The following is a 27,508-nucleotide window of genomic DNA, read 5'->3' on the forward strand; positions in this document are numbered from 1 at the left end:
AAGATGTGATGTTTACTCTTCTGCTGCCATCTATGACTAACTCATAAGAGATTTGAAACTTAAAAAACAGAAATGTGTCGATAACTAAAATGAATGTCAATGTTTTCATCTAAATATTCGACAAGCTACGTTCGTGTAATCAGTAATTAATTGCGTATATCAAGGCAATGGGGAATATATCTTTTTCATATTCGATAAAAATAGGTTGAGAACCCCTGTTACTGTCTGATAAGTCAGTGGTAACCAATTTACAGCCCGTCAAATGCTTCATCAGGTGTAAACAACTGTGAACGAACAGAACGAAATGGATCAAATAAAAATCTCGAAGGTATCGTGATAAACACCTTTCATTTGTCGTAAAGCTGTTTCGAATGAATTTTTAATCACAATTACGAACATCTGTCAATATGACATTCACCAATATGTCTTTTCGTTCACTGCATATTGATGTCTGTAAAAAAAATAACAACAAAAAATAATTGTCCTTACATAATTGTATTAGAATGAATGTAGAAAATTGTATGCATTTATTTTCAATAAATATATACTTTATAAAATAAATATCTAGAATTTAAAGAATTGGAGTAACATCATTATGATATGCAAAATTTATAATTCCAGGTGGGGAACGTGAGGATTTTAGATAAATATAGTAACAACCATTCTGTTGGTACTCTTTATTTAACTGTAACACATCTTATATTTACAGAACGAAGTGGAAAAAAGAAAATCTGGGTATGAATATAATTTTATTACGATCACTTGTTTTACCTTTATTCCCAAGTAATATAAATATTTTTATAAAGCTTTTTACCATAGGTGTTATATACTCACATTGCGAATATAGAGAAGCAGCCATTGACTACGACAGGCTCCCCATTATGTATTAAATGTAAACACTTTTTCATTGTAACATTTGTTATTCCAAAAGAACGAGATTGCCATGATATATATCTTACTCTCTCAAAATTGTCTTGCCCAGGTAAACATTGTTCTATACAAAGTAGAGCTTAAAAAATCAGTTTCTAACATTGTATGTTTTGTTTTTAGTAAGTTTAGATGATCTTTATTGTTTTCATTATCAAGAGAACAAAGACACCTTACCGCAACATGCAGGATGGAATTTTTTTAATGTACAAAGTGAATTTCAAAGGCAAGGTGTTCCAAATGAAGAATGGTCTCTAACGTATTTAAATACAAATTACGAGGTACAAATTTTATATTTGTTTTAAAGTTTAATATTCATTGTGAGGTTTTGATGTTCTAAACATATTAATTCAACTTTTAGCTTTGTGATACTTATCCAAAATATTTGTATGTACCTAGTACATGTGCCAACAGTATCTTGATAGGCAGTGCAAAGTTTAGAAGTAGAGGAAGATTGCCAGTTTTAACATATTTATATTCCAACAAGGTATGCGTAGTTATTGAAATAGATAAAATATGAAAAAAATAAGCAGGTCCTATGTAAAATATTTTACAGGCTGTTATCTGCAGATGTAGTCAACCTTTATCGGGATTTAGTGCACGATGTCCCGAGGACGAACAAATGATGTACAATATTTTGCGAACAAATCCTAATTCTAAATATATGTACGTCGTAGATACGCGACCACGAGTAAGTCTATAAAACGTTCACCAAAATGTTTATAATTGTAAACCGTCTTCAATAATACCATTATAGAGATCAGTTACGTTATACTTTTTTAATATTTATTTAGATCAATGCCTTTGCTAATAGAGCTACAGGAAAAGGATATGAGAACGAGAATTTTTATGACAACATAAAATTTCACTTCTTTGGTATTGAAAATATTCATGTAATGAGAACAAGCTTAAACAAATTAATAGAATGTGAGTCTTTTATTTTAGATTTTTTACGCAAATTATGAATATTTATTATTTTCATGTTTTTAATTATTGTATAGTACAAAGGATGACATCAATGAGTGCATTTTTAAGTGGTTTGGAAAGCAGTGGATGGTTGAAACATATACGATCTATTTTAGAGACTGCTTGGTTTATTGCTAGAGCAGTTTCAAATGGAGTTAGCGTAGTAGTGCATTGTAGTGATGGTTGGGATCGCACTGCTCAAGTATGTTCATTGAGTGCTTTATTACTGGATCCATTCTACAGGACAATTCAAGGTTTTCAAGTAAGAAATGATTGAACATTATTATTGTTATGATTATTATCATAAATTTTTAATTTTTCAAAACCAGAACTAAATATTTTTGTTTCATTTTCAGGCATTGATAGAAAAAGACTGGTTATCGTTTGGACATAAGTTTAGTGACCGATGTGGTCACATTAACTGTGATAACAAAGAATTAGCCCCAATTTTTACTCAGTTCGTTGATGCAACATATCAACTGTTGCAACAGTATCCCCATAAGTTTCAATTTAACGAATTTTTTTTGATAACTCTTCATGATCATGTACACAGTTGTCAACATGGTACTTTTATAGGGAATTCAGAAAAAGAAAGACAAATTCTCAGGTATTATTTTCAAGTAGTAATTTATCCTTACATAAGTAATTTATTATATTTTTAATTATTTTTAGAGTATCGGAAAGAACATATTCTCTATGGGGATACATTGCAAATAATATGCACCAATATATAAATCCTTTATACAAATGCAATCGTTTCAATGAAGAAACTAATCCTGTTCTCCAACCTAAATTGGCTCCACAGTGTATTATGTAATATATAATTTTATTTTGTGAACGTATTCAACAATTACAAATTACATAAAAAATAATTTTCTAGTTTATGGCGAGGATTGTACTTTAGATTCGAGAATGGTATTCATCCGAGAGAAACGTACGAAGATTATCTTTCGATAATGCATGATCATACCAGTTGTTTAGAAGATCACGTTAAGCTTCTCATAAAGGTATAAATATTGTTTGACAATTTTTTTTATTTATTGGATTTTTAATGTTGCTTGTTACTTTAAACAGAGAGCTAACTCTTTGAGTTCAGTATTGAATTTAAATAACATTAAAAAAAAAGGAGTACAAGGGAAACTAAAATTCGATAATAAATACACAATGGATCCATTATCTGAAACCATCATAGAAAATACACCAACTCACGAAGAGAAAGCAAAGTGTAAGATAAAAATTAGTCAGTTACAAAACGAATTGAAAACAGTTTCCTTGGACTGGAAGTTATTCCGTAACATGGAAGAGTGTGCATGTTCTACTACATTTGACGCATTTAATAAAAAGGTAAATGTATATTATAACTTAAGATTTAATTTAGAATTAGAATTATATTTCCTTCTTCTTTTTTTCAGCATCACTGTTGGTCATGTGGAGAGGTATTATGCACAAGATGCATGGGTGCACACACTGTTCTTGCTGGACATAATTCACAACGTGCAGTGCCTACTTGTAAGTCTTGTACACAGAATTCCAGTATTCCTTCTACTAGTCCCTAAATTTATTCCTTTGAACACTTATTTAAATTTGTAATCTGTACCTAAAATGTATATTATTAGATTATATAACATTAAGGTAGAAATAAGATAGTAACATAAACTAAAAAATTTGATCTGATGGAAACTGTTAATAGGGAATTGTATATTTCACATTTCTTTTTTTTATATGTATTCGAACCAAAGCATGTCGATTTTAAAGAAAAAGGATATATAACATAAGAGAGTATTACGAATAAAAACAATTTTATTTTAATGATCCACCGCAAATTGTATTATAATAACTATTCTTCTAATAGTATACAATCATACCTTTTTAAATAAGACTGTTTTTTTTATACTTCTATTATAAGATATGCAGATGACAAAACGCAATGTTTTGTTTTTAAGGTCAGAAACGGAGTCTCCCAAAAATAAAATTTAACTATTTTACATTTGCTTATATCAATGTAAATATTATATAATATATTATATCAATGTAATCTTCTTTTTAATTTTACTTTTTTAATGAAAAAGATAATAGCATAATTTAGTTGAATTGTTTTAAAAAGTGTTGATTTTTTCGTAAATTTAAATAGAAATTTACTTTGTTTTTGTTGTGAACACGGAGGAAAAGGATTTTCAGAATCTACTTGTTTGATTATTTTTAAACAATTTCAGACTTATCACTTATAAATAATACAACATAATATAATACATAAAATTATTTCAGTCACATTGCATACTTTATTAACATAATAGCAAAGGAATGAAACATTATTTAAGAAAAATCGTTACATTGAATAATATAATACATGCCTATGAAAAATATTAACTGGTAATATTAAATAACAAATTCTATATGAATTGTGTGTAAAACATTATTGGACACAAGCAACGAACTTTCTAAAAAAGACACGTCATCCGCTCTGTTATACAGAAACTGTGAATAAATCTATTCTATTATTTGTCTTTTTTTTCTTAATATACAATAACAAAAGTTAAATTGCTATATAGTATTAAGACATAAATAATTACATCAAACATCATTCTTACAAAACTGTTTTCTTTTTTTTTTTTGAAGTACTTGTATCACTCATACGCGTGAGAAACATGCTTCAATGTGAAAATTATTTTGCTTAAAAAGTATGACTTAATGAAAAATTACACATGAGAACAAAATATCTAATTTTTAGATAAAAATCTGGCTTCTAGTGACATTTTATAATATATAATTAGATACTGAGAAAAATTCTAACGTTTACAATGCAAGTGTCAAGTGGAATGTGAGTGTTGCATAAATACCTTAGTAGTACGAATTCCTTTCATATAATCTTAATTCATTCTAGTCTTTGTTTGGTTTTCTTCGTCGTGGTCCATCACCACCTATTGCTGGGTTATCCTGAAAGCAAATTAAAAATTAAAATAAATTTCAAAAAATCATTTTTATCATAACATAGAAACATAACATAACATGGAAGAAATTTTTACTAACATTATCTTCACTTTCTATTATTTCTTCATTTTCGTTTAACTTTTCAATTTCTTCCTCTGCTTCAGTATTAGGTAGCTGATTTTCTGTTTCTTCTTGCTTCTGTGCTGTTTGTTCATTTGCTTCTAAAGGTTGTTTATCTTCATCTTTTACATCATATTTATCCTAAAAGAAAATTTATAAATTTCTTACTTTACAAAGATAGAGAATCTTTTATAAAAATAGGAAAAATTACTTCCAAATATTTTTAAAAAACCAAGATTTAATATTAACAAACTATCGCAATTAACGTAATACTATCGTTACAAAGTGCGTAAGGTAACTATAAAATTAAAACTACTGTATATGTTTTATACAGTTACTATATTAGAAAAGAATAGTTTATAAGGCTTGATGATTCTTTTATACCTGAGAAGCTAAGCAGCAGTAATATATTATTAGCAATATGGCGAAGCCAGGAATTATTATACATGTACCGCATATCCAGCGATGTTCCGTAGCAAATACGCCAACCTGATGCCATACACTATACTGTTTAAAATAATCATAAAATTACAAGTCATACAATTTACACTGAATTTACTTAAAAACTAATAATCAATTAATAAACTTCTAAATATTTATATCTCTCCTTTAACTGTTTCACTACTATTTTGTATAATTTATAGCTGAGAAATGTGTACAATTTTTATACTATATGTAAACGATCTATGTGGATACATTATTACTAAAAGTCTAGTCATCATATTGCTATACTTTGGTACCAATATTACAGATATGAGAGCGATTTGCACATTTGAAATTACAAAGTATACCTCACGAACTCGTTTCAGAAGATACCAAATATATAATACAACTGGTACTGCACAGTATATAAAATACAACACCCACCAGCCTGGTTTATAATTTGTTACTTTTAATATGCGACCCCATAAAGTTACCTGCATAGTACAGCGTATATTGATTATATTGATTATATTGCACATCTCATTAAACTTATACCTCTTTTAAAAAATAAATTAATTCATAAATTTAATTCAAGTAAATGTTGGATTGCTATTTTTCTTTGGATAGAAAAGAAAAATTGCTTACACTCTCCTTCTCGATTCTAGCCCGACGTACTTCGAATGTATCTTCCGCCCATTTTCTTGCTACTTCTTCATCATCAGCAACAAGAATATTATCGAAGAGAATGTCCGTAGACATCGACCAAAGTTCAAAGCCCACAGCAAACTAGAAATCCAAATATGAAACATATTCTGTTCAACAAAACAAAACAACAAAACAAAATTTTGTAAAATATTATAATATATAGAAACATACAATAGGCATCATCCGGAATGGATGTTGGTCATTGAAGTAATTAGGATTATGAATTAGTTTTGGCTTCCATTTGCCTTTATAATTAGGATTGTTAATCAAGGGTGGTGACCATTTGCCCTTGTATCGAGGATTCTTTTTCATCTTTTGCTTGTATGGTCCACATCCTGGTGCATCTGCACACTTTGGATTTGGAATTTCTGGAGGTTCCCATTCTCCATCCATTTCAATATCCCAATCTTCAGGTTTTACAGAGTCAGGATTGGGAATCATAGGTGATTCGTCTTCGAGCCATCCTTCAGGCATGATGTCGTCTTCATCGACGATTTGTGCTGGAGCATCTTCGTCCCAATCGTCTGGTTTAACAGCTGATAGGTCAGGGATCTTTTCCTTGTCATCCCAATCTTCTGGCTGAACATCAGTAGGATCTTCTATTTCCAAAGGTGGATTGACTGGTGGAGTGAAATCATCCAGCAAAGATCCAGAATTTACTACCTTATTATCGACTTTGATTTCAAAACTATTATCTGGACGAATGATCAAAGTATATAGGTGAGACTGCTTGTCTTTGAAAAAATCTTCCAAGCGCTCTCTAGGTTTCTTACAGTGTTTTTCTTCTATCGAACCATTGAGAGGGTTTTTATGTCGAAAGATAAAATGCAGCTGCATTAGAGGAAAGCAACTAATTAATTTTGGAACAGTTTTGTAAAAATAAAATTGTTTTATTTATTTTTTGTTGTTTTATTTGTTTTATTATATTATTCTTTATATTATTATTATATATATATACCTTGTGATTGTTTCCACATTTATCAGGACCAAACATTATAGTATAGGGAGTTTTATCATGGAATTTCTTTAAATCTTGATGCTCTGCATCCAGGGTAAGCAATTTCAAATAAGCCCCACTACATTCTTGGCCTTCTTGAAAATTTACTTCGTATTGTACAATTAATGGATTATCCCCGAAGTAAAATGGTTTGGATAATGTAGTGGATATAGCAGCATGTCTAGCTTTACTCTTAAGGACTAGCCCCAGATCTCCCTCTTGCGCATGCTCTTTAGGTTCTTCTATGGACCAAATTCCTACAAAAATAATGTAGATTATAGTCTCATGTCATAAAAATCAAAACATATCATCAGTTTAGTAGAAAAGTAATACAACTAGGAAACAAATTTCTTTGTTATGTTTTACACTAGCTTGGATTTTGAAGGTTTCTAGCAAAAATTGTCTCTTAATTCTAACATTTTCCTTACTACATATATAACTATAGTGTAATTTTTAGGTAAAATAATGACACACCCATCTAAGAGAATAGTTCATTACCAGGTTTAAATTCTGCAGATATCATTTATATATTTCAAAAGTGTCACAACTCAAAAAAGTTTACTTCTACATTGTAACATTAAAACTATGAAAGGGAGATTTCAAGGACTAATAACAAGAAAAAGCATGAAAATAATATTTGACTATTCTTTCCTAGAGTCTATCCTTTTTGTCAATGTTATATGTTTATTACAAATAATTTTTCGCTTCACCTGAAAAATTTTTTTGACTTATGTTAATTTTTTAAATACATGCACAATATCTTAAAATTGATCATCTTTTACATGGATGTGTGCATTGATCTCTTTTGTAAACTGAAGACATATATGAGTAAAACTAGAAACAAGAGGTTATAACCATCATATTTCGCTATATCTTCATCAACAGAGTCTTTCTTGGCTTCTGACAAGACCCAAGATTTCTTAAACTTCTCCTCGTTGTCGAAGGTCTCTACTAAATATGCGAATCCAGAAATTTCGGGTGTCTTATAAACCACCTTAGCCACTGTATCTTGAACATTGCTATCACCACTCTCATTAGCTTTGATAATACTACACAGCAGACATAAATATATAATTAAATTCGCTACAAGCCTGGCCATCTCATATTCCTAGAAATGAAAAGAATGCAAAACTTTATGAAGGAAAACATTGATTACGAGATGTAATATAAAAAAGTGAATAGAAAAGAGAAATTCCCTTACCAAATTCAGTCGACGTGCATTGATTTCTCAGTGAACAGAGTGAAAGAAAAACGTCACTCCGTGGGTAATTTAATTAAGTAATAATAGTAATTCAATTATATAGGAGAAAAATATCCGTTTGTAGCTGTATTTCAAAAAGCGACAATACCGAAAACGAGGCGTGCAATGGAAAATAGTGCCCCGCTTAATTAAATTAATTGAATTATCAAATGATCCCGCGGTTATAGCAGCGGATTAAAATAATAAAGCTTAATGACAATTCGACTGAGACGTATTTAAAAATATTAGGTTCGATTTAGCCTCTTATAGATCTCCTTTTTACCTGAAGAGGAAAATTGATTGACCTTTAAGGAAATTGTATTTCCATTCGTACATTCTCTGACGTGTGATATTAATGTAACATACCGATTACTGATCCCCTTGAACCTCGTACAGTAAAACCACATCACAGTGATTCCCAATACAAAATGCGGAATCCTCCAAAATGGGAAAATATTCTAATAAACGATAATTTGTATTTTATTTTTGCTTTAATAGCCGTAAAAGGGAATTTATATGCAAAAGGGTTTGTTTTTTATTGAAACGATTATTAAATATTATAGTTTTTGGTAAATTGTGTAAAGATAGGGAAAAAATCTAACAGAACGTTTGGTAATATTTTTCTTTTTTTCGTGGCAAGGTTGTAATGAAATATCGAATGTCGCTGATTGAAAACCACTGATGATAATCCTACTATGATAACAGAATTATAGGTTCTGAATCTAATGTTGCGTAATTTACGCCAAATAATTCTTTAATCCTTTAAATAATGATGTTATCATTTTATTATTAATAAATGATTCTGAATCCTATACGATATTCATGAAAATATAGTATGAAGTGCGCGAAATTTAAAAAATGTTATTTAATCACTTTTTTTATACTGTAAAAGAATCATACTTAAAGAGTTTCGATCTGAAAGATAATCATGCAAGGTTAAGAGGTGATTCTATGTGTAAAAATAAATCGAAAACGTAAAGTAACATTTTTTCATACAAAGCTTAATTTTAGTGAAAATCGAGTTTAAAAAATTGGTTAGTAATTTAACTAATTATTGGTTAGGTACGTCATCAATCAGCAGATAAATAATGCGCAAATAGGTAAAAAATGTATAGAATAAAAGTTTTCTGTTTAGGGTCTCGTTTTTAAGAAAATAAAGTTTGGACTGGTACGGTAGATAAATTTTTTAATTTAATTTTCTATTTCTCTCTTCAATTTTTAATTTCAATTTTCTTGAAAACGAAGTATCTTATGAAAAACACATTCTATAGTTTGACTTGCTTTTTTTATGCGGAATCGTTACCGATTATACCGAAAGTATATTTACAAAAATACAAATTTGCATAAATATTCGCAGTTTAATAATTCCTGAAGTATCCTGTATTGTTCTCATTGTAGATTGAAAAATTGGGTCAATAAGGACATTCAAAGTTTACAACGTCTCTAATTTTCGACATAGTCGCGTGATGTCGCCCGGTTTGCTGCATCGACGAAACTTGGGGAAGTTTCTAAGTCCCGCGTTACGGGTCTATAAGTGCACTCATCGTTATATTAATTGTTTGCAGGGCTCCTGCATTGGGGTCAACTCTTCTTGGTTCGAATGATTTATTCCTCCGCTCTACATATGAAAAAATCAGAAATATTCGCGGTTTGAGGCGTCGGATAACAATTGAAATTGAAACAATCGCCGTTTCGCTATCGTAAACGACTCAAAGGGGATTCGTGGATGATCGATAAAAATGTTTCTTAGTACATTCGATACGCAAGTCAAAACGTTGATCCTGTTCAAAACGAATATTTAATACGAATTCAGTTGGTAAGCATTCCGAGACCAGTGACGAAGAGAATAGTGTTACAAATGTAAATAGAAAGAAGAATAGATTCAAAGCTCTTGCAGAGAGAGGGAAGGAAAACGAATTAACCGCGTGTGTGTGTGTGTGACTACAGAAGTAAAACTTGGAGAGGAATTTTTTTTATCTCGATAGACACGAGGAAACGAGAAAGAGAGAGAGATAGAAGGAAAATAAAAAAAGACGGAAACGAAATATGTCAGAGCTTGAAATGCTGCATGACAAAAATTCGTTCGTCGTAACGAGCGTCTTGCGTTGATTTGATTTTTTCTCTTTCTCTTTTTTCCGTTCATTAGTGTGCGCCACAAGCATTATTTTTATACACACGGTAGTAGAAATCCCCGTTGGTGGTGGCCAACCGTGACTAGCAGTGTTTTGTTTCGTTGATTAAACGATCGATGCTACGATGTCTTGGCCCTCGTGTTTCACGATCTGAAAAAGGGGTTTGTGGCTTTTCTTTTTTTTCTTCTCGTAATTATTCGTCTCGTTCATTGGAACGATATGTTTAGTTAAATAACATTAAACGTTAGATCTCACGGTTACCCCGGCAAGACTGTCTGTAAGAAATAAAGAAACTATCCACAAAGGAGAAGATATTCGCAGACAAACAAGAAGTGATTTACAAAGATGGCATCGTCTATGGTGGCTGTTCCTTCTGGAACAGCTTCGGTTCCAGCTGGAACTGGTATCAGTCAAAACGAAGATGTGGAGAATGGGAATGTGTTTACTGAACGAAACATAAACACTGTTACCAGCTGCAGCGAAACCTCCAATCCTGGTGATGCCTTGGAAGAAATAAATTGTGGCTCAGGTGAATCAGGTGATCAGGAATGTGCTATTTGCATGAGCAAACTTTGTTCTCCACGAGTGCTCTCTTGTCTTCATGTGTTTTGCGAGGCTTGCCTGGATAAGCTTCTGATGGACGAGGCAGGTGACTCTAAAGTTAGCTCTGTCCTAATCTGCCCGCTCTGTCAACAAGAAACTTCCATTAGTTCTAAGGGTGCTGCGTCATTGACATGCGATTATGTTCTAACGAATATACTTGACATGTCCGCGATTGAGAACATGGCTGTACTCTGTACCTCGTGTAAAGCCAAAGAGAGTGCGGTTGCACGTTGCTCGGACTGTGCCAACTTCTTATGTCCGAATTGCAACACCGCACACCAGTTCATGCGTTGTTTTGAAAGTCACAAGGTCATGGCCTTTGAAGATTTAAAGCAATCCAACGAAGCTATACCAATACACAAACCTATTTTTTGCGAATATCATCCTGCTGAAAATATGAAATTTTACTGCTACACTTGCCAGGTAATTAGCATGCCTCCAAATTCTTTGATTTTGTGATAATTTATTGAGGACTGTAGAGTCCATACATAGTATGGATTATGAATAGACTTAAACCTCTTATTGTATTATTATTGGTAAGAGTACTGGTATAAGATCAAATATTATAAAACCCACTTTATTAATTGTTCAATTTAGGAACCTATATGCAACGAGTGTTTGCTTATTGAACACAAAACTCCAGAGCATCAGTATGAAAGACTAATGGATGCAGAACCACGTCAGAAAGAAGAATTAATAAAATTGATGAATGAGAGTAAAGCAAGAATAGCAGACTGTGACCAAGTATCTGCACAACTAGAAAATGCACTTAGTGAACTACAAGCACAACATGATCAAGCTAAAGATCTAATTGTAGAGACATTTCAGAGTTACAAGGCTGTTTTAGAGAAATGTCGAGACAATGCCCTGGTTGAGCTTGAAAAATTACATTCAGATAGGGAATTAGAAATAATGGACACGTTTCATAGGTTAGAGGAACATTCTTCACTTGGAACAAATATTGTCTATATCTTTAAAATGTATTTACTACATCATTGTTCATGTTTACAGCGTTGAAAAGACAGTGGAGAAGATAGAAGATGCTTGTCGTTTTACCTCCAGACTTCTTGAGCATGGTGATGCTGTGGAGATCCTCGCTCTTCGTCGTATCGTAGGAACACAGTTAATGAATTTAATAAAAAACACACCAAAGCCAAATGTTACGTTTTCTATTCAGTTTCAAACTGACTACAACCAGTTTGAAAAAGCACTGAAGGTTTGTTTATACTACATATGTTTAATTGTATCTGAATGAACAAAAATACGTTAATGAAATATATAATTGTAGGAAGTCTTTGGTAAATTTCATACGGAAAGCACACCAGTAACAAAATCCACTCCAGAACCAATTACAACTATGTCTGGAGTTTCTGTGAACCAACAAGTTGTTCATACTTCAATGGGCTGTCCTCGTTCTATTAGTGCAAGGTCTCCCATTTCCCTTCCTACATCAATGCAATCCTCCTTCGAAGGTGACCCTTCATTTGTTATACCTCCAACATCCAGCCCTCAAAGTATTCCACCTCCACCACCTTCTGTATCTCTTCCTCCAGGTCCTATTCATGGGCTTACTAGTATTCAAGAATATAATCTACAGCAGTTAGCTAGTCTGGCGGAAAAAGTCGAAATGGTTGGAGACACGAACGTGGTTGGGCCAAGTTCGAATCCTAGTCCAACGCCGTCTTTCACTTTAGCAGATTTATTTGCCGGCGATCTGAGTTCTACCAGCCATGCAATCAATAATTTACAAGCTCTTGCAAAATTAGGAAACACACTTGGTAATCAAGGTATGGGGTCACTGATATGAATTATTGTGCGTGCGTGCGTGTGTGTGTGTGTGTGTGTGTGTATGGTGCGTCAAATGTAGTGTAATCATTTACTTCATTTTGTTTATTTCCAGATCTCGGCAATCCTACTATTAATGGTGGTAGTGGTTTAGTACTAGGGAGAGGTCCTTCGCCAGCCATTGTGGACACACCAAACTTGAGTCTAGCTGCTAACAGTCTTTTAAATGGAGGATTTCAATCATTATCTTCATCCACTTCCACCATACTTTCACAGGGTGCTGGTAAAATCTCTCTGGATTATTGTATATTTCAAATAAGTCAAAACGATTTGATTACATAACGATATTTCTTGCAGATGATTTAAGAGGAGACTCCATGCATAACATGCCTGTAGTAGTAGGAAATACAGTTGGCAATGTAACTGGTTCCGGTTCTGGAAATTATACTCATCCGCGTTCGAATAACACGAAATTAACTCCTATGCAAATTAGGTGTAAATTTGGACAGTTAGGTCCCAGTAAAGGTCAATTCAGCTCACCTCATGGATTTTGTTTAAGTGCTGATGAAGATATTATTGTTGCCGACACGAATAATCACAGAATTCAGGTACTTTTTTCAATATTTGACAATTAGTCAGTTTAAATTCTCTGCTCATATTAATAGTCGAAATCTATTTTTAGATATTTGATAAGACTGGCATATTCAAATTCCAATTTGGTGTTCCTGGTAAGGAAGAGGGCCAATTATGGTACCCTAGAAAGATCGCAGTGATGAAGAACAGTGGAAAATTTGTTGTTTGTGATCGAGGGAACGAACGATCGAGGATGCAGATATTTACAAAAAGTGGTCATTTTATCAAGAAAATAGCAATTCGTTACATCGATATTGTAGCTGGCCTAGCTGTGACTAGCGAAGGCCACATTTTGGCTGTTGATAGCGTATCACCGACGGTGTTTGTAATCAGCGATACAGGAGAGCTGTTAAACTGGTTCGATTGCAGTGAATATATGAGAGAACCAAGTGATATTGCAATTAGTGGTAAATAATTCCTTTCAAATTATGTTTGGCTATATTGTGTGTTTCAAGCTTTTGTAAACTATACATATAAATTTCTTTTGTTTTCAGGTAAAGAATATTTTGTTTGTGATTTTAAGGGACATTGTGTTGTGGTGTTTAACGAGGAGGGAAACTTTTTGCGTCGTATTGGCTGTGACAATGTAACAAACTTCCCAAATGGGATCGATATTAGCGATGCAGGAGATATATTAATAGGAGACTCGCATGGTAACCGTTTTCACGTGGCTGTTTTTTCAAGAGATGGTTCCTTGATTTCCGAGTTCGAATGTCCATACGTCAAGGTAAACGTCCCAAAATTAATCACACGTCCCATTAATTTTCTCTTTTCTGAACAGAGCAACCTTTAATTAATTGAGATTAATTAAAGGTTAGATTCTTTTCAAACGATTCGTATCAAACGATCACCTGACGGAATTTCGCAGGTCTCTCGATGTTGTGGCTTGAAAATAACCTCAGAGGGGTATATTGTAACTCTGGCTAAAAATAATCACCACGTCCTCGTGTTGAACACTCTTTACATATCATGAAGCGAAGGGGCAGACCAAATAAGTATGTCGTAACTTTCTTCAGCGAGTGGAATTATCTTGGTGAATGTCGCTCTACTCTCAACGAAGAACAAATCGATTAATACGAAGAAACAAACGAAAGAAAGAAGAAAAATATCCAATATGCCCGTGACATTGAGTTCTTTGAGATTTGGGCCTATCCAAGCAATAGAATTACAAACGAGTGCAGCATGCAGCTTTAATAGTCTGTATAAAAGAAAAAAAAAATGGAAAAACAAGTATAAGTGCGTCCCTGTTTTATGAAAGTAACAACGTTCGAAAGAAGAAATAAAAATAAAAAAAAAATTAGGTAAACGTACGTCTCCGACCAAAAAACAGTATAAATAGTAATTTAGCGAAGTTGCATTTGGTAAACTGCCAAGAAAAATTAACATGAAGAAGAAAAAGAAAGAAACACAGTTAGGCAAGGAGTAGCAGAGAGAGGAAATTGGAAGAAAGCCGAATTGGATCGCTTTGACCGGAAGTGGAGGAGGAGATGTGGAAGGAAGTTGCAGAACGGTAGCTTTCCGTCATAATCGGTCACATCATCTTCGACTTCGTCAGTATTTTAGGTATGTTTATAAATCAAATTATTCTAGTCTCTAACGAGCACTGTTTTACACACTGATTTTTCAATCCGTACTCGAAGCAACGTGTATTTTTAATCTGGAGGTATTACGAAAATGTGTGATAAAAGTGGCGACAAAGAACGAGTGGAAGGAAACGAGAAATTAATAAGACTTTTTCTTCCCTACGTTACTTCGAGATCTATTTGTAGATACACTAAGTTTCTAAGATTTCGTTAAGAATCGTTAAGTAATCTAATAAGCATGTTGAGATACGAAAAGGTTACGGTTATTAGAAGAAGTAAATAATAATACAAATTCCTGTGCTTAACGTTGCGGTGAAGACAAATGTTGCATGCTGCGACACATGGTAGTACTTCCTGCTCTTATCATATCATATCTCTATTTAAAACAAACAAATAAAAAATGAAAAAAAAATAAAACTAACAGAAAACACATCCAGTACTCCTCGTTACGGCAGACACGAAGCTTAAACAAGAAAAAAGAACAAAAACTGAAAAAAAAGGAATAATACGAGCTATGTTCCTGGTGATACTTCTCCGTGCATTTGAAAATTAGTAGTTCAGAAAGAGAAAGAAAGAAAAGAGGAATTTTATGGGGCAATGTTAAAGTAGAGAGAGAGAGAGAGAGAGAGAAAGCATAGAATTACAGATACGTTGAAAATCAAACATATAATTGTCTTGCGAGACGAGGAATCGTACACGAATTACATTCGAGAAAATAAAAAATCGAAAATAATTATTCTAGACTTGCCACTGATAATAGATCCCGTTTTGTGCATTGTTAAAAGAAACAGAAAAAAAATATATAATAGGCGAGGCACGTAATGGTTACAATATTTACTCAGGATGCTTTATTATGGTCCACCATATAAATACAATATATATACATATATATGCGTGTGTGAATTATTGGTTCGTGGTGCTAGAGAATAATAATAATATATCCATACCATGTAAATGTATTTGTTACAAAAATTACAGAATCGTTCCGAGATTTAACAATGCTGTGGAATGATCATGTAATATATTATACAAGGTTCATAAGTAAAAATTATACCACCGGTATCATAGGAATAATATCTTTATCTATGTATAAAAAGATTAAAAAAGGAAAAAAAATTGAAAAAACAACGTACAGTTTGCTAAACAACTTCTATTTATGTATATATAATTAAACATGATCCGTAAGAAAAAAAAGATGAAAATCCATGTAAAACACATACATATATATAGAAATACACATATTTTTTAGGGTTGTTTACATGATCAGCCTTAAGATTTAATTGAAACTATAAAACAAAAATATAAATGCAATGTGTATACAACATATATATATATATATATATATATATATATATATATATATATATATACATATATATATACATATATATATACACATATATGTAAATATATATATATATATATATATGTATATATATACACATATATATGTATATATACGGATATATCTGGCAGATCGCTATATATTGTATTATAATTACCTACAATAACGATTGAATGTGAATAACTATCTTGCCATACCAAATGTTAGAAAGCACATCCATATATATATATATATTTCTACTTGGATAGCTTTGACAAATTTGTTTTTCGCATACAAATTGGCTATGCTAAATAGAATTGGTTTTAAAGGGATGAATGGCTAGTTAATGAGGAAAGTGGGAGGATATGTCTAAAACCTCAAGGAGAACAGTGCGAAATTGCAGAAACGCTATAATAGAGCTACTCAAAACAACAGAAAAAAAATAATAAATCTGCGCGTAACATTTGTAGTAAATTGCACGAAGCCTACGTACGTACACCTAAGCTAATAAGTCGTAATCATCTTTTATTATTAGAAGTTTTAATTTTATATATATTAAAGAAAAAAAAAAAGAAGTAATTCTGAAGTATTTAATAGTCATGGTTAGTAGAGTTATATAAATAATGCCTGTGATAATAGTATCGTCAGGATAAGTTGTGTCCTTACAGAGTCTTTGATGTCGTTGCAAGGTAAATATTATTAGAGGTACCGAAACGAAATGTTGTTAGCGAGACGCCTTGTGGAAGGTGTATTTCTGTTTAATGCACAATAACACCCGATACAAAGCCATCGAATGGTCTCTAATGATATGTATGAATTATATACACAATACACAATATGAATATAAGAAAAGAGAAGCAAAAAGATAATATTGAGAAAAAGTAAAGAGAAATATGTTGCAAACATTTTTGCCAGTCGTATTTGAAGACAAAGAAGAAGAAAATAAAAAATGGACTCATAGTGTAATGAATGGATGACCATTAATGAGAGGGTCTTTTACCTCACAAAATTATTATATTACGCTCACTTGAATATTTTAGTATATAGATTTACTCTATTTACATATTTTTATCTGTGGAAGACTACTTGGCTAATTTAGGCCACTGTTGAAATTCACCCCTTATTTGCCTTGATGTTTAAATTACAATAATAATATAAAAGGAAAAAAAAATGAAACGGGGATTACATGTTACGTAAATGGTAATTGTGATAGATTTTTTGATGATTTTTACAATCTCAAAAGTCTTATTATCCTAATATGTATAGAATTATAATAGTCACTCTCGACATAAAAACTACATAAAGAAAACTCTGCTTACATTGTTAAAGAAAAATAACTAATAATTATTAAATGACAAAAAAGTAATGAATATATCACCTTATTGTAAGCAGTTTATAAGAGACAAAAGATATATATATACTATCAGTCTATTAAAGTAAACGTATTCAGATATGTTCTACGTATTATACTTTTATCTGATCTAATGTTTTTATCGCTATAAAAAAAAATATATATATATATAAATAAAAACAGTTTCCAAGGCCTTTTTAGATGCCACCTAAATATACTTCTTCGACACGATTTCGGTTTTTGTAATGGTTCTTTGTGTTCGTTTACGAATGACGTGCTATCTATGTGCAGCTTAAAAGAAACACAAAAAAAAAAAGAGAAGGGAAAGAGAGAAAAAAGAAATTGAAATTCATAAAGAAGGTGTCCATTGTTTTTACGATTCGTATCTATGATATGTTTATAACAATGAGGAACAAATTTAATTAATTTAACGAAGGATTAAAAAATTTTTAATACGGTAGTAAAGACTCATAACTATTGATTCCATCATTCCTATGTATTTATTGACGAAGGAAACATTTATTTCGTAAGTATAATTTGGCGATTTAAAAGTGACGCGTGATTTCAAATTCCCATTCGAACAAATTCTTGTGTTTATAGTGTAAATATTTGGTTTTATATTTTCGACATTGATTAATGATCGGTCTATTAATCGACAATGTGTACAAGAATGAGCTGCTGCAGTTGTAAGAATGTGTACGAAAGAGAAAAATATATACATCTGACAAAAGCCGTTGTTTGTCAGCCGTAAAAGATGATGAAAAACAGGAAAATTGTGTCGCATAGTCAAAACCAAAAAAAGCGGAGGGTATGCTACGAACAAGGAAAAAAGATACGAAAAATTAAATATATAAAATATGTTCCTGATTTTGAAGATCGCATCACATTTAAGTGATACAATAAAAATAAGATTACACTTGCGAGTTTTTTGCGGATATCGCGTCGGGGGGCACTTATATATATATAATATATATATACACAGGTAATAATATATGATATATACATATACACATTAACGATAGGATTTAAAATGAAAAAAAAAAAAAAGGTTGCGTCATTAACTGAATTCTAGCCTACGGTTAATCATAGTCTTCCTAGAGTTGTGGAAAAAAACAGAAAGAAAAAGAAAGGTTTTATCTTTATGCGATTACCGAGTTTTTTTCTATCTAAGATCCATGGCTATCCTGGAAGTCGAACCGTGATCTTTTACTATAGCCATAAAGGAGCGTAATAAAATAAAGAAAGTTATTACCCTCACAGTGTTTATGCTGATGAGAATTGGCGGTCGAATTGATCTGCTTGTGAGAGACATTTTATCGAACATGACTTAAAAGTGTAACTATAAAATATTAACTTTAAAAAAGGAAACGGATGGAACGGAGATGTTATAAGTGAAGGGAGAAATAGGAGAAATCGTACATGCATAGGTACATACATATATTTTTTTCCTTCGAACGTTATTATTCGTCGTGTATTTGTACAAAGATCTAAATATAGCGGACATAGGAATTAGAGGAAACAGAAGACGAGTTCACAAAGGTTTAGGAACCGTATCTTTGTTAAATTATTCATGTGGAATAAGTGCGTTTTCCTTGTTGCTCTTTTTTCCTCTTTATTTTTTCTTCCTTTTAAAGTGGCATTTTTTTTCTTCGCTTTACTCATTTCTTGTAGGTCGTTTTTAAGTAATGTTAAACAACTATTTTTTTATCTTCGTCGAGGCATTAATGTGTGTTCTTGTGTCGGTTGTTTAAAGGAAAAGAGGGCATATTTATATGTATATATTGTCGTGTTGATTTTTTCCACATTGTTCAAATGTTGGATGCGTGCATTTTACCATTTCACACATGACGGACCTATTATAAAACGGGGACACCACTTTCAGTTTTCCATTTTTTTTTCTATTATTAATTAATATATGGCATCTCGTGTGGGGTTTTTCTTTCTGTTCTTTTTCCTTTCCCCCACCCATAACTTTGATGTTTTATATCATTATTATTATTACAACTATTAATAATATTATGAATACTACTACTACTACTATTACTACTACTACTACTGCTGCTATTATTATTATTATTATTATTATTATTATTATTATTATTATTACTACTACTACTACTATTATTATTATTATTGCAATTTTTTTATTTTTGTTTCCTTTTCCTTTTCTTGACTTTTTTCGATCATTGTTACCACCTTGACCCGCGATTTTCGTTTTTTTTTTTTTTTAAATTAACAAATTCCTTTTTATGTGTATTATTTTCCTTTTTCTTCTTTTTAATCATTCAAATCTATATTCTTTTTTTTTTTTGTTTTCTTCCTCTCTCCAATACTCAAGCCGAAATGACGAAAGACATAAAGGATTTCCTTCGTCTCGTTGCCTCTCGACCCGCCAGTTTTCGACAACTTATCTTTAATTTCTATTTTTCATCTTTTTTTTTTTTTTTTTTTAATTCAAATAAGTGCGCGAACGCTCTTGAACAGCTTTTATTACTATTATTGCTATTATACTTATTATTTCTAATATTATTATATTGCGACCATTATTACTATTTTTTAATAGTAGCATTAATTTAAATGTAGTTAATCGTTAAGACTTTACATTTTTTTTTTCTTTTTATTTTTTGTGTTTTGCTTTTTCAAGTTGAAAAAAGACGATGTGTAGATCTCAAGACAAACGCCGAGGAAAGTTTCTCAATTTACAGAACGGCCATTATTTTCATACCACTTCCTCTCTCCCCATTCCGCCTTCGTTAAATAATCATTTTTAATCTTTTATTAGTTGGCTCGATTCGAGAGGAAACGAGATATCGATTGTTCTTCATCCGACAAAAGAAATTGGGAGGCCCTCGGTTTGAATTTCTCGCCAGTTCAGGCCGCACAGTTTCCGCCGATCTTCTTTTTTAATTTTTATCCTTCGTTTTTTTAAATCCTCCGCAGACTTTTACTATTCGCTACGCGTAGTGAAATTCTTTAGTGCCAAAAGAAAGACTAAAATGAAAATAAAATAATAAAAAAAAAAAAAAGGTAAAAGAAAAGTAACAAAACGAAGTTTAAAAAAAGCGAACGACAGACTGCATAATTTAACGAACGGAACGAAGAGGAATAGAAGCACTTCGATCGCGATAATTTTTCTCTTTTTTTTATGTTTTATTTGTCATTCATATTTATTTAATGATGATTTCTTCAAATTGAGTTCCATTTATATTATAAACATTAATAAGTGAAAAAGAAAAAATAAGAATACATGGGGTATCAGTGGTTCTAGAGTTATAAGGGAAAAAAAAGAAAATATGAAGAAAGGAGCAAAAAAGAAGGAAAGAAAGAAAAGAAGAAATTATTATATATATATATATAATATATCTATATATATACACACACAACAATTATAAAAATAAAAAAAATGAGGAAAGACAGAAATATTAAACGATTATAAAAAAAAAATCCTTGCTTAGTCAGTTAAAGTACAAATGTTTAAATGTATTCTATGATTAGGTAATAAGTATAAAAACGAGAGAGGAGGCGTGCGTGTGCAAGCGTGAAAGGGATGAGAGAAAGAGAGGGAGAGCAAAACGCGCGTAGTTGCGTATAAACTTGGTTTCATTCCTTACTAAGCCTCTGATATAGCTTTATTTATATTTGCATTAGTTACTTGACGTTTAATAATACTTAAAATGACAGGACGGGCTGATAGAGGGCGAAGTAAAAAGAAAGAAATGTGACTTCTTTTTTTTCTTTTCTTCGTTTCTTCCTACTCATTAACATATGATATATATATATATAATATATATGATATCATATATATATTATATATATCCACACACCTAATATGTATACAAAACCCTCATTTTACTTTGATATTAATTTTAACGAGACACGCGTTCCTTTTTTTTTTCTTTTTTTTTTCGGAGATGTTTTCTTTGACATATCAAATTGACCACAAATGGACACATAAAGAAACCGTTGCATTCCATCGGCGTAGGTACACGCCCTTCGATGTTTCCCGTGATCTCTCTCTGTGTGTTTTTTCACTTTTCCAACGACAAAAACTTGGAACCTCTGCTTTTCCAACAAAAGTACACTTCAATTTTGAGGTGGCAGCTAGTTTTAGACTGGAAGACAGGTTTAAAAACGTCCTCAATGCAAAATAGAGAAACAGTTCTTCTATGAATAAATCCTGTTACATTCATTAGCAACAAAAATTATACCTGAATGGATGATTCTTGGCTTAGTGTCTGGCTCGGCGTTCCTTGACAACTGGATTTCTGTGATTTTATCATTTGAATGCCTCCTTGAGCCAGCAGTCACAAAAATCTTGAAGGGAACCGAAGCAAATAAGTAACAAAAGGTAAAGATTTCAAGTGATACTGTTTTAAGCAATAGGTAGGAAATGACAGAAGAGACATGCAGCTTATCCCACGTGCAATGTTGCAATAACATGTTATTTATAGTTTGTAATTTATTTGTAAGCTGTATCGTTAAAGAAGGTGGTAAGTAATATTTGATAGTTGGCGAGGGAAACGAATTTTATTCTAATTTCTCTTCGTACATTGTTTCAGATTTAGATAAGAAAATTTTCAGGGAATTTGCTTATTTCATATAATATAAGGGATTTCTTCTTATCTTTTGCCTTCATCTTGGTCTTTTGTAATTGTGTTTCTTCAAATTTGTTCATTAGTCGCCAAATCTTGTACCTGGGAATGGCATCTCCAGAAACATTCTAGTCATAAAGGGTTCAAAAGAGGTCCAGCTTCGAGCTTTTAATTCAAACTAATGGATTATTAGGACTTGTTAGTCTTCCTTGTTATCATGGAAGACATTGTGAGAGGACTTGCTTATTCCAGAAAGATTGACAAATCTTTAAATCCAGATCTGTTTTGGATCTGAACTGTTTACGAGCTTCTATGGACAATTTCACAATAAAAATGTCTTCAAAGAGAATGAAACAAATCAAAACTTGTTCTACATAGGGAGGGTCAGGGTGTCATAAATAAGCTGATAAAACAAAGGGAACAGTAATGTGTGAGAAAAGAACGCCGAGCCATATACTCCTGTATACTGGAATTAAGTAAAGAAACAATGTCTTTGAGGATAGAATTTAATGTAGCACAATATCCAAATAGATATTGGGCATATGGTTTACACCATACAACAGGAACAGAAAAGCAAACAAAGAGTATAGAAATATAAGAAAGAAATAGTAAGTGAAGCAAAGAGTTGATAACAGACAGAGAAAAAAGAAATTCACGCGGTTTGCTATGCGTAAACCATGTTTTCCTGAGACCTCCATTGGTATTTTTTATTAGATGAGACTTTTCACGGAAATGGGAAAAAAAGAAAGATGTTCCGACATGTTGCGTAAATACTTCAAAACTGTAAACTGTATAAAAGGATAGTACAAGACAAGGGAGAAGTGGTAAAAATGCAATATGGAGAAAGCGTGTATTCCAAATATATTTTTTATATATGCTAATGGGATGCCAAGGAGCATGGTGACGTTGTAAACGTTGAAAAAAAAATCAATACTGTATTAATTAGCGCGAGAGTTACACGTACGGTTATATGTAAGAAGAAAGAAAAAGGGAGAAATGCACATGCATATATCGACCGTGTAATCGAATTGTCAGTTCCCCCCGAAACTACTCAGCCTTTAGATTAAAAAAAAATATATATATATATATATATATATATATATATATATATATATTTATAACCGCGAATTTTCGTTTTCAAAGTATTTCAATATTTATATAAATATATATATACATATATATAAATATATATACATATATATTATATATACACATATACGTACATATTAAAATACATAGATATATATGCATATTCGTTTCTCTATTAAGTCCTTTGAATGAGAAAGAAAAAAGAAAAAAAAGAGCGATATCTTTGATGATTCTAATTTTAATTCCTCATCGTGCCCAACCATCAACTCCTACCGAATTTCCCCAAAGTTTGTTAAAAACCTAGTCTTATATAATATACACACATACACCACATATAAGTGTTACGATATATATATGTGTGTATATTATGCACAGTATGCATATGTACGCATGTATATATGTGTATATAAAGAAAATGGAGAAATGCGAAGTCTCTCCTTTCATTTCAACGGGGATTTCCGCTTGATTATTATATTAATTATTACTACTACTATTATTATTAATATTATTATTATTATTAATGTTTTTCTCTCTTCCTTTTTTTCCTTTTTTCTTCTCTACGTCGGTACCTACTAAATTTTTAGTTTCATTTTTATATGGAATATTCAAATTTATGGTATTATACGTATACACTTCTATATACACTTTTACAAACAATAATAAAATGGAAAAAAAATAAAATGAAAAGTAAAATATTTTAATCTACGTATTACATTAATATTATTGTATTTAAAGATATGTGGAAAACAGTTGCTACTTATATATTTGTCAAATGTACACGCGCGCGATATAATCTTTGGAAAGGTATCCTCTGCGGGACGGGCAGAACTTGGGAGGAAGGAGGAACAGATTGTTGCTCTGAATATATTTTTCAGAGTTCTTTTACAATGATATTCTGCATAATCATTGCGCTAAGACGCCATTTTGTTCGTTTTGAAATCTCGTAAGTGAGAAGTATTTAAAAAAAAGTATAAGACTCTATTCTCTCGCCATTTACCTTTGTCAATTCGCCCAACTTCGTTACGCCCCGCGCGGATCTCGTTTCCAAGCAAAAGAGAAAAAGAAAGAGTTACTCAAATATGTAGGAAACATACGTTCTTGTCTGCGTATAGGCTTACTAAATGCAATAATAAATATATTGTGATGCTCACGAAAGCACATAACATAATTTACCAAAATTGTAATGTTTAAAATATTTCATGTGATTTTGGAAACTGTTATATTTTTTATTTCCTGCCAATTGTTTAATTTGTAATGTTGTTCTTTGTTCTTTTTTCAATAAAGTAAGCAAACCAACTTTAATATCGTTCTCTTTATATTTCTACGACCTTCAATTTAAAGATACGACTATTTCACCTCCATTGGATTTTCCGAATTATGAAGAACTCGGCTGACAACGAAGCAGGGTACGAAAGTAAAAGAACATTTTGTACATACATGTTTTTATTTCATGTCTGTTCTTTCATATAGTTTTATATATAAGAAGAATTTCTCAGCATTCAATCAGAATCAGAATCCTGATGGGCATATTGTTGTTTTGGCAGTTTCTCTTGCAATTCCAAAACGTGTTCGATCGGCTTTGGTTTCCCGTCTTCTCCAATCCTACAAGGTTGCATCACACCTTCCCTAAAATAATCAAATATATCATAAACATTGTACCAAAAACAAATTGATTGTTATATTCATAAATGAATAACAGTACAAACCTCGTTAACTTATCAACAAGACCAAGAAGCTGCAATGCTTCATACTCTTTCTGTTCCTCTGACATTCCTTCCAAAGGATTAGGTTTTGGATGTTCAAAGCAACCAGTCACAGGATTGATCCTTTGTAAGTACAGATTTTATTAAAATCGTAACACAAACTCATTATGATCTTAAGCTTAAACTTACTGTTCCTTATGTTTCAAGTATTCCTCAGTTTCACTGTCTTCTGATTCAGAAGAATAGTAATTTGGCTTTTTTTTATTCGATCCTAATAATCCTTTATTTGCAAACATACCAGCAGCATTCCCATATCCAGTATACTTTACCATGCGAACAACTAAAAATGACAGGAATATATTATTAACTAAATATATATTATAGTTTATTAAATATTTGTAGCCTTACCATTCTCTTTACACAGTATAAACAAGAACTCTGCAACAAGATCTCGTACCTCTACTACAGGAGAAGTTAATAATTTACACAATTTAGCCCTTAGAGTAGTTCCTTCTTCTGGGCGATGCATTACGTCCCTTAAGGGAGGTAAGATCTGCAAAAAAACCAATAACTAATGCAATAACCTTAAATATCTTGGAACATCTAAATGGAAGAGAGTTTTACCTGTAACCTAGCATATTTTCTAATCAATCTCTCAGCTTTAACCATTCTGATAAAAGTAGTAACAATTGGACTGAGATTTCCTATTAAATCGGTTTTGTAATTTAGTCTTTTGTCTAGAAATTTTAATAAAACATAAACTGCACTCATGTCCATATTTTGATATATTTGTTTGTGTTTCTCTTTACTAGGAGGTATCATTACTGAATAACAGTAATATGGTATTACAGTTAATAGATTTGCGATGTTGCTGGAATATAAAAATAGTATAACAACATAAGATAATATACATATATGGCAATGTAAAAAGTAATAAATACCTCTGAAGATCATCTTCTTTCTTACATCCAGATAACAATAGTTTCCTCAAAATTAAAACTAAACTCTTATTCTTCTCTTCTTCTGCCATATCATCTGAATTTATATACAAATTAAATAATGCTTTTAAAATTTCACACAGTAATGTTGCATTATCTTCCTTGATATCATGTGATTTATCTTGTTCATACTGATTGCTTATGTTTTCCAACATTTTTATCAGACACTCATCTCCATTTAATTCTGTTTTGACAACATGTCTGGTGGTAGCATTTAGGGCAGTAATCAGGAATACAATTCTGGTATCGAATAATGTTACTTCATATGGAATGTGGTCATTGTATTTTTTCATACGTTCAATTAGGCATTGCAAACAAAGTGTTTTTGGTAATATTTCCTGTACCTTTGCACTGTTGAATATTAAATTACATAGTAGTTTGAGAGCTTCGACAGTAACTGCAAAATAAATAAATAAAATAATTCCAAATATTTGATATTTATCTGAACACTTTGCGATTAAATGTAATGTGCTTACCATTGGTATAAATATGTTCTTTTGCACCTGTGTCCTTTAGAGCTGCATTATTTAATATAATACCTAGTCTTTCGCCTGTGATTAATTCGTATAGCTTTGTTTTGTCTCTGCTACGTTAATGGAGAAAAACAATAGAATTACTTAATAATAATAGCAAAAGCTATAGGTCTACATTTAAAGCAATAACACAAAGTGGCTGTCATAAAAGTTCTAATGTTTTGCTAAAAATAAAAATGTGTTTATTCAATAAAGTTTTTTTATATATACCCCGCACACATAAAACAACATATCCAATAACATATTGTATCTCATACAAGCCCACACAGCTATGTTATAGTATTACCTAAGTATCCGTAAAGTAGATAAACAATTATGATGAAGTGATGACTGTGAATTATCTGAGAGACAATGAAACAATTTTTCCCACAGCTTTTCTCGTAACTTATCGTGGTTTAGTTCTTCGAATACAGTCCTGCTTCCATACTAAAATAATATAAAAATAAATATCAAACAAAAACAATTTATGTTATTAACTCTTCACAAAAATCTTTGAGACATTTAAACATACATTTTCCTCAAAGATGGCTATATCTTTTGAAAATTCGTCGCTTGTATCTGAAATTATTCGTTGCACTAATGCCTCCATGTTACTATCCGCATAGTATATTTGTCAAATTCAAAAGAAATTATATCGTATAAGAATGACGTTCCAGACGATTTTTAAACGTCTAAGCGACGTTTTATACACGGATCGAGGTCACTGTATTAAAGTAACCTAACTTGAGCGCCATCTCTATGAAACTAGGCACTCAAAAAGAACATTTCAAAATCTCAGAATTCAGATCAATCTTAAATTTCCCAAGGAGAGCTACAATCTTCTCATTTCTAAGTATTTCAATTAAGGAAACAAAGTGGATTCAAATTTTATTCATA

At 31.6% G+C, this 27,508-nt stretch overlaps 4 protein-coding genes across 9 annotated transcripts; 2 read left to right on the top strand and 2 right to left on the bottom strand.

Annotated features, from left to right (window-relative positions):
• Positions 1 to 149: 149 nt before the first annotated feature.
• LOC117214432 (myotubularin-related protein 6) lies at positions 150 to 4,339 on the top strand. Its single transcript, XM_033460539.1, has 13 exons — positions 150 to 328; positions 622 to 735; positions 820 to 982; positions 1,051 to 1,208; positions 1,289 to 1,414; positions 1,484 to 1,618; positions 1,722 to 1,854; positions 1,929 to 2,155; positions 2,250 to 2,500; positions 2,566 to 2,706; positions 2,774 to 2,900; positions 2,968 to 3,237; positions 3,306 to 4,339. The coding sequence occupies exons 1-13, from the start codon at positions 305 to 307 to the stop codon at positions 3,447 to 3,449; spliced, it is 2,013 nt and encodes a 670-aa protein (XP_033316430.1). The 5' UTR covers positions 150 to 304; the 3' UTR covers positions 3,450 to 4,339.
• LOC117214433 (calnexin-like) lies at positions 3,310 to 8,890 on the bottom strand. Of its 4 annotated transcripts, none has more exons than XM_033460541.1 (10): positions 8,268 to 8,890; positions 7,922 to 8,174; positions 7,028 to 7,323; positions 6,241 to 6,900; positions 6,010 to 6,150; positions 5,733 to 5,858; positions 5,326 to 5,448; positions 4,921 to 5,082; positions 4,731 to 4,827; positions 3,310 to 3,490 (listed from the first exon to the last, which is right to left on the bottom strand). In XM_033460541.1, the coding sequence occupies exons 2-9, from the start codon at positions 8,163 to 8,165 to the stop codon at positions 4,771 to 4,773; spliced, it is 1,809 nt and encodes a 602-aa protein (XP_033316432.1). In that variant the 5' UTR covers positions 8,166 to 8,174; positions 8,268 to 8,890; the 3' UTR covers positions 3,310 to 3,490; positions 4,731 to 4,770. The 4 variants fall into 4 exon arrangements, with proteins under 4 accessions (XP_033316432.1, XP_033316431.1, XP_033316434.1 ...); XM_033460540.1 differs by lacking the exon at positions 3,310 to 3,490 and having other exon boundaries at positions 4,487 to 4,827; positions 8,268 to 8,589; positions 8,673 to 8,890; XM_033460543.1 differs by lacking the exons at positions 3,310 to 3,490; positions 5,733 to 5,858 and having other exon boundaries at positions 4,487 to 4,827; positions 8,268 to 8,888.
• Positions 8,891 to 9,713: 823 nt separating this feature from the next.
• Positions 9,714 to 17,661, top strand: LOC117214217 (brain tumor protein-like). 3 transcript variants are annotated; one of them, XR_004488811.1, is made up of 10 exons: positions 9,714 to 11,464; positions 11,639 to 11,970; positions 12,053 to 12,257; positions 12,330 to 12,828; positions 12,942 to 13,109; positions 13,184 to 13,434; positions 13,509 to 13,866; positions 13,954 to 14,186; positions 14,328 to 15,022; positions 16,696 to 17,661. XR_004488811.1 is itself a non-coding variant. In XM_033460118.1 (10 exons), the coding sequence occupies exons 2-10, from the start codon at positions 10,784 to 10,786 to the stop codon at positions 14,430 to 14,432; spliced, it is 2,832 nt and encodes a 943-aa protein (XP_033316009.1). In that variant the 5' UTR covers positions 9,714 to 10,599; positions 10,687 to 10,783; the 3' UTR covers positions 14,433 to 15,454. The 3 variants fall into 3 exon arrangements, 2 of the variants coding, with proteins under 2 accessions (XP_033316009.1, XP_033316010.1); XM_033460118.1 differs by lacking the exon at positions 16,696 to 17,661 and having other exon boundaries at positions 9,714 to 10,599; positions 10,687 to 11,464; positions 14,328 to 15,454; XM_033460119.1 differs by lacking the exon at positions 16,696 to 17,661 and having other exon boundaries at positions 9,714 to 10,122; positions 10,204 to 11,464; positions 14,328 to 15,454.
• Positions 17,662 to 24,823: 7,162 nt separating this feature from the next.
• Positions 24,824 to 27,508, bottom strand: LOC117214221 (synembryn-A). The gene is made up of 9 exons (XM_033460125.1): positions 27,144 to 27,508; positions 26,919 to 27,058; positions 26,576 to 26,685; positions 26,043 to 26,496; positions 25,726 to 25,972; positions 25,510 to 25,654; positions 25,291 to 25,441; positions 25,105 to 25,224; positions 24,824 to 25,024 (listed from the first exon to the last, which is right to left on the bottom strand). Exons 1-9 carry the CDS (start codon positions 27,219 to 27,221, stop codon positions 24,898 to 24,900), a joined length of 1,572 nt encoding a protein of 523 aa, XP_033316016.1. The 5' UTR covers positions 27,222 to 27,508; the 3' UTR covers positions 24,824 to 24,897.

This window comes from Bombus bifarius, unplaced genomic scaffold, assembly GCF_011952205.1.
Source record: "Bombus bifarius isolate JDL3187 unplaced genomic scaffold, Bbif_JDL3187 scf7180000009200, whole genome shotgun sequence".
In the NCBI taxonomy this organism is placed as follows: domain Eukaryota; kingdom Metazoa; phylum Arthropoda; class Insecta; order Hymenoptera; family Apidae; genus Bombus; species Bombus bifarius.

What these genes read in the sequence shown, in the direction of transcription:
- LOC117214432 (XM_033460539.1), top strand. Translation starts at nt 305, where the DNA reads ATGGATCAAATAAAAATCTCGAAG. An exon ending in ATTTAAATACAAATTACGAG is followed by an intron (nt 1,209 to 1,288) that starts GTACAAATTTTA and finishes TTCAACTTTTAG; the next exon opens with CTTTGTGATACTTATCCAAA. An exon ending in TCGTAGATACGCGACCACGA is followed by an intron (nt 1,619 to 1,721) that starts GTAAGTCTATAA and finishes ATATTTATTTAG; the next exon opens with ATCAATGCCTTTGCTAATAG.
- LOC117214221 (XM_033460125.1), bottom strand. Translation starts at nt 27,221, where the DNA reads ATGGAGGCATTAGTGCAACGAATAATTTCAGATACAAGCGACGAATTT. An exon ending in AAAGAAGATGATCTTCAGAG is followed by an intron (nt 25,973 to 26,042) that starts GTATTTATTACT and finishes TTTATATTCCAG; the next exon opens with CAACATCGCAAATCTATTAA. An exon ending in TATACTGTGTAAAGAGAATG is followed by an intron (nt 25,442 to 25,509) that starts GTAAGGCTACAA and finishes TGTCATTTTTAG; the next exon opens with TTGTTCGCATGGTAAAGTAT.
- LOC117214433 (XM_033460541.1), bottom strand. Translation starts at nt 8,165, where the DNA reads ATGGCCAGGCTTGTAGCGAATTTAATTATATATTTATGTCTGCTGTGT. An exon ending in AATGTGGAAACAATCACAAG is followed by an intron (nt 6,901 to 7,027) that starts GTATATATATAT and finishes CCTCTAATGCAG; the next exon opens with CTGCATTTTATCTTTCGACA. An exon ending in TTCTGAAACGAGTTCGTGAG is followed by an intron (nt 5,449 to 5,732) that starts GTATACTTTGTA and finishes TATTTTAAACAG; the next exon opens with TATAGTGTATGGCATCAGGT.
- LOC117214217 (XM_033460118.1), top strand. Translation starts at nt 10,784, where the DNA reads ATGGCATCGTCTATGGTGGCTGTTCCTTCTGGAACAGCTTCGGTTCCA. An exon ending in ATAATGGACACGTTTCATAG is followed by an intron (nt 11,971 to 12,052) that starts GTTAGAGGAACA and finishes TCATGTTTACAG; the next exon opens with CGTTGAAAAGACAGTGGAGA. An exon ending in CATACTTTCACAGGGTGCTG is followed by an intron (nt 13,110 to 13,183) that starts GTAAAATCTCTC and finishes TATTTCTTGCAG; the next exon opens with ATGATTTAAGAGGAGACTCC.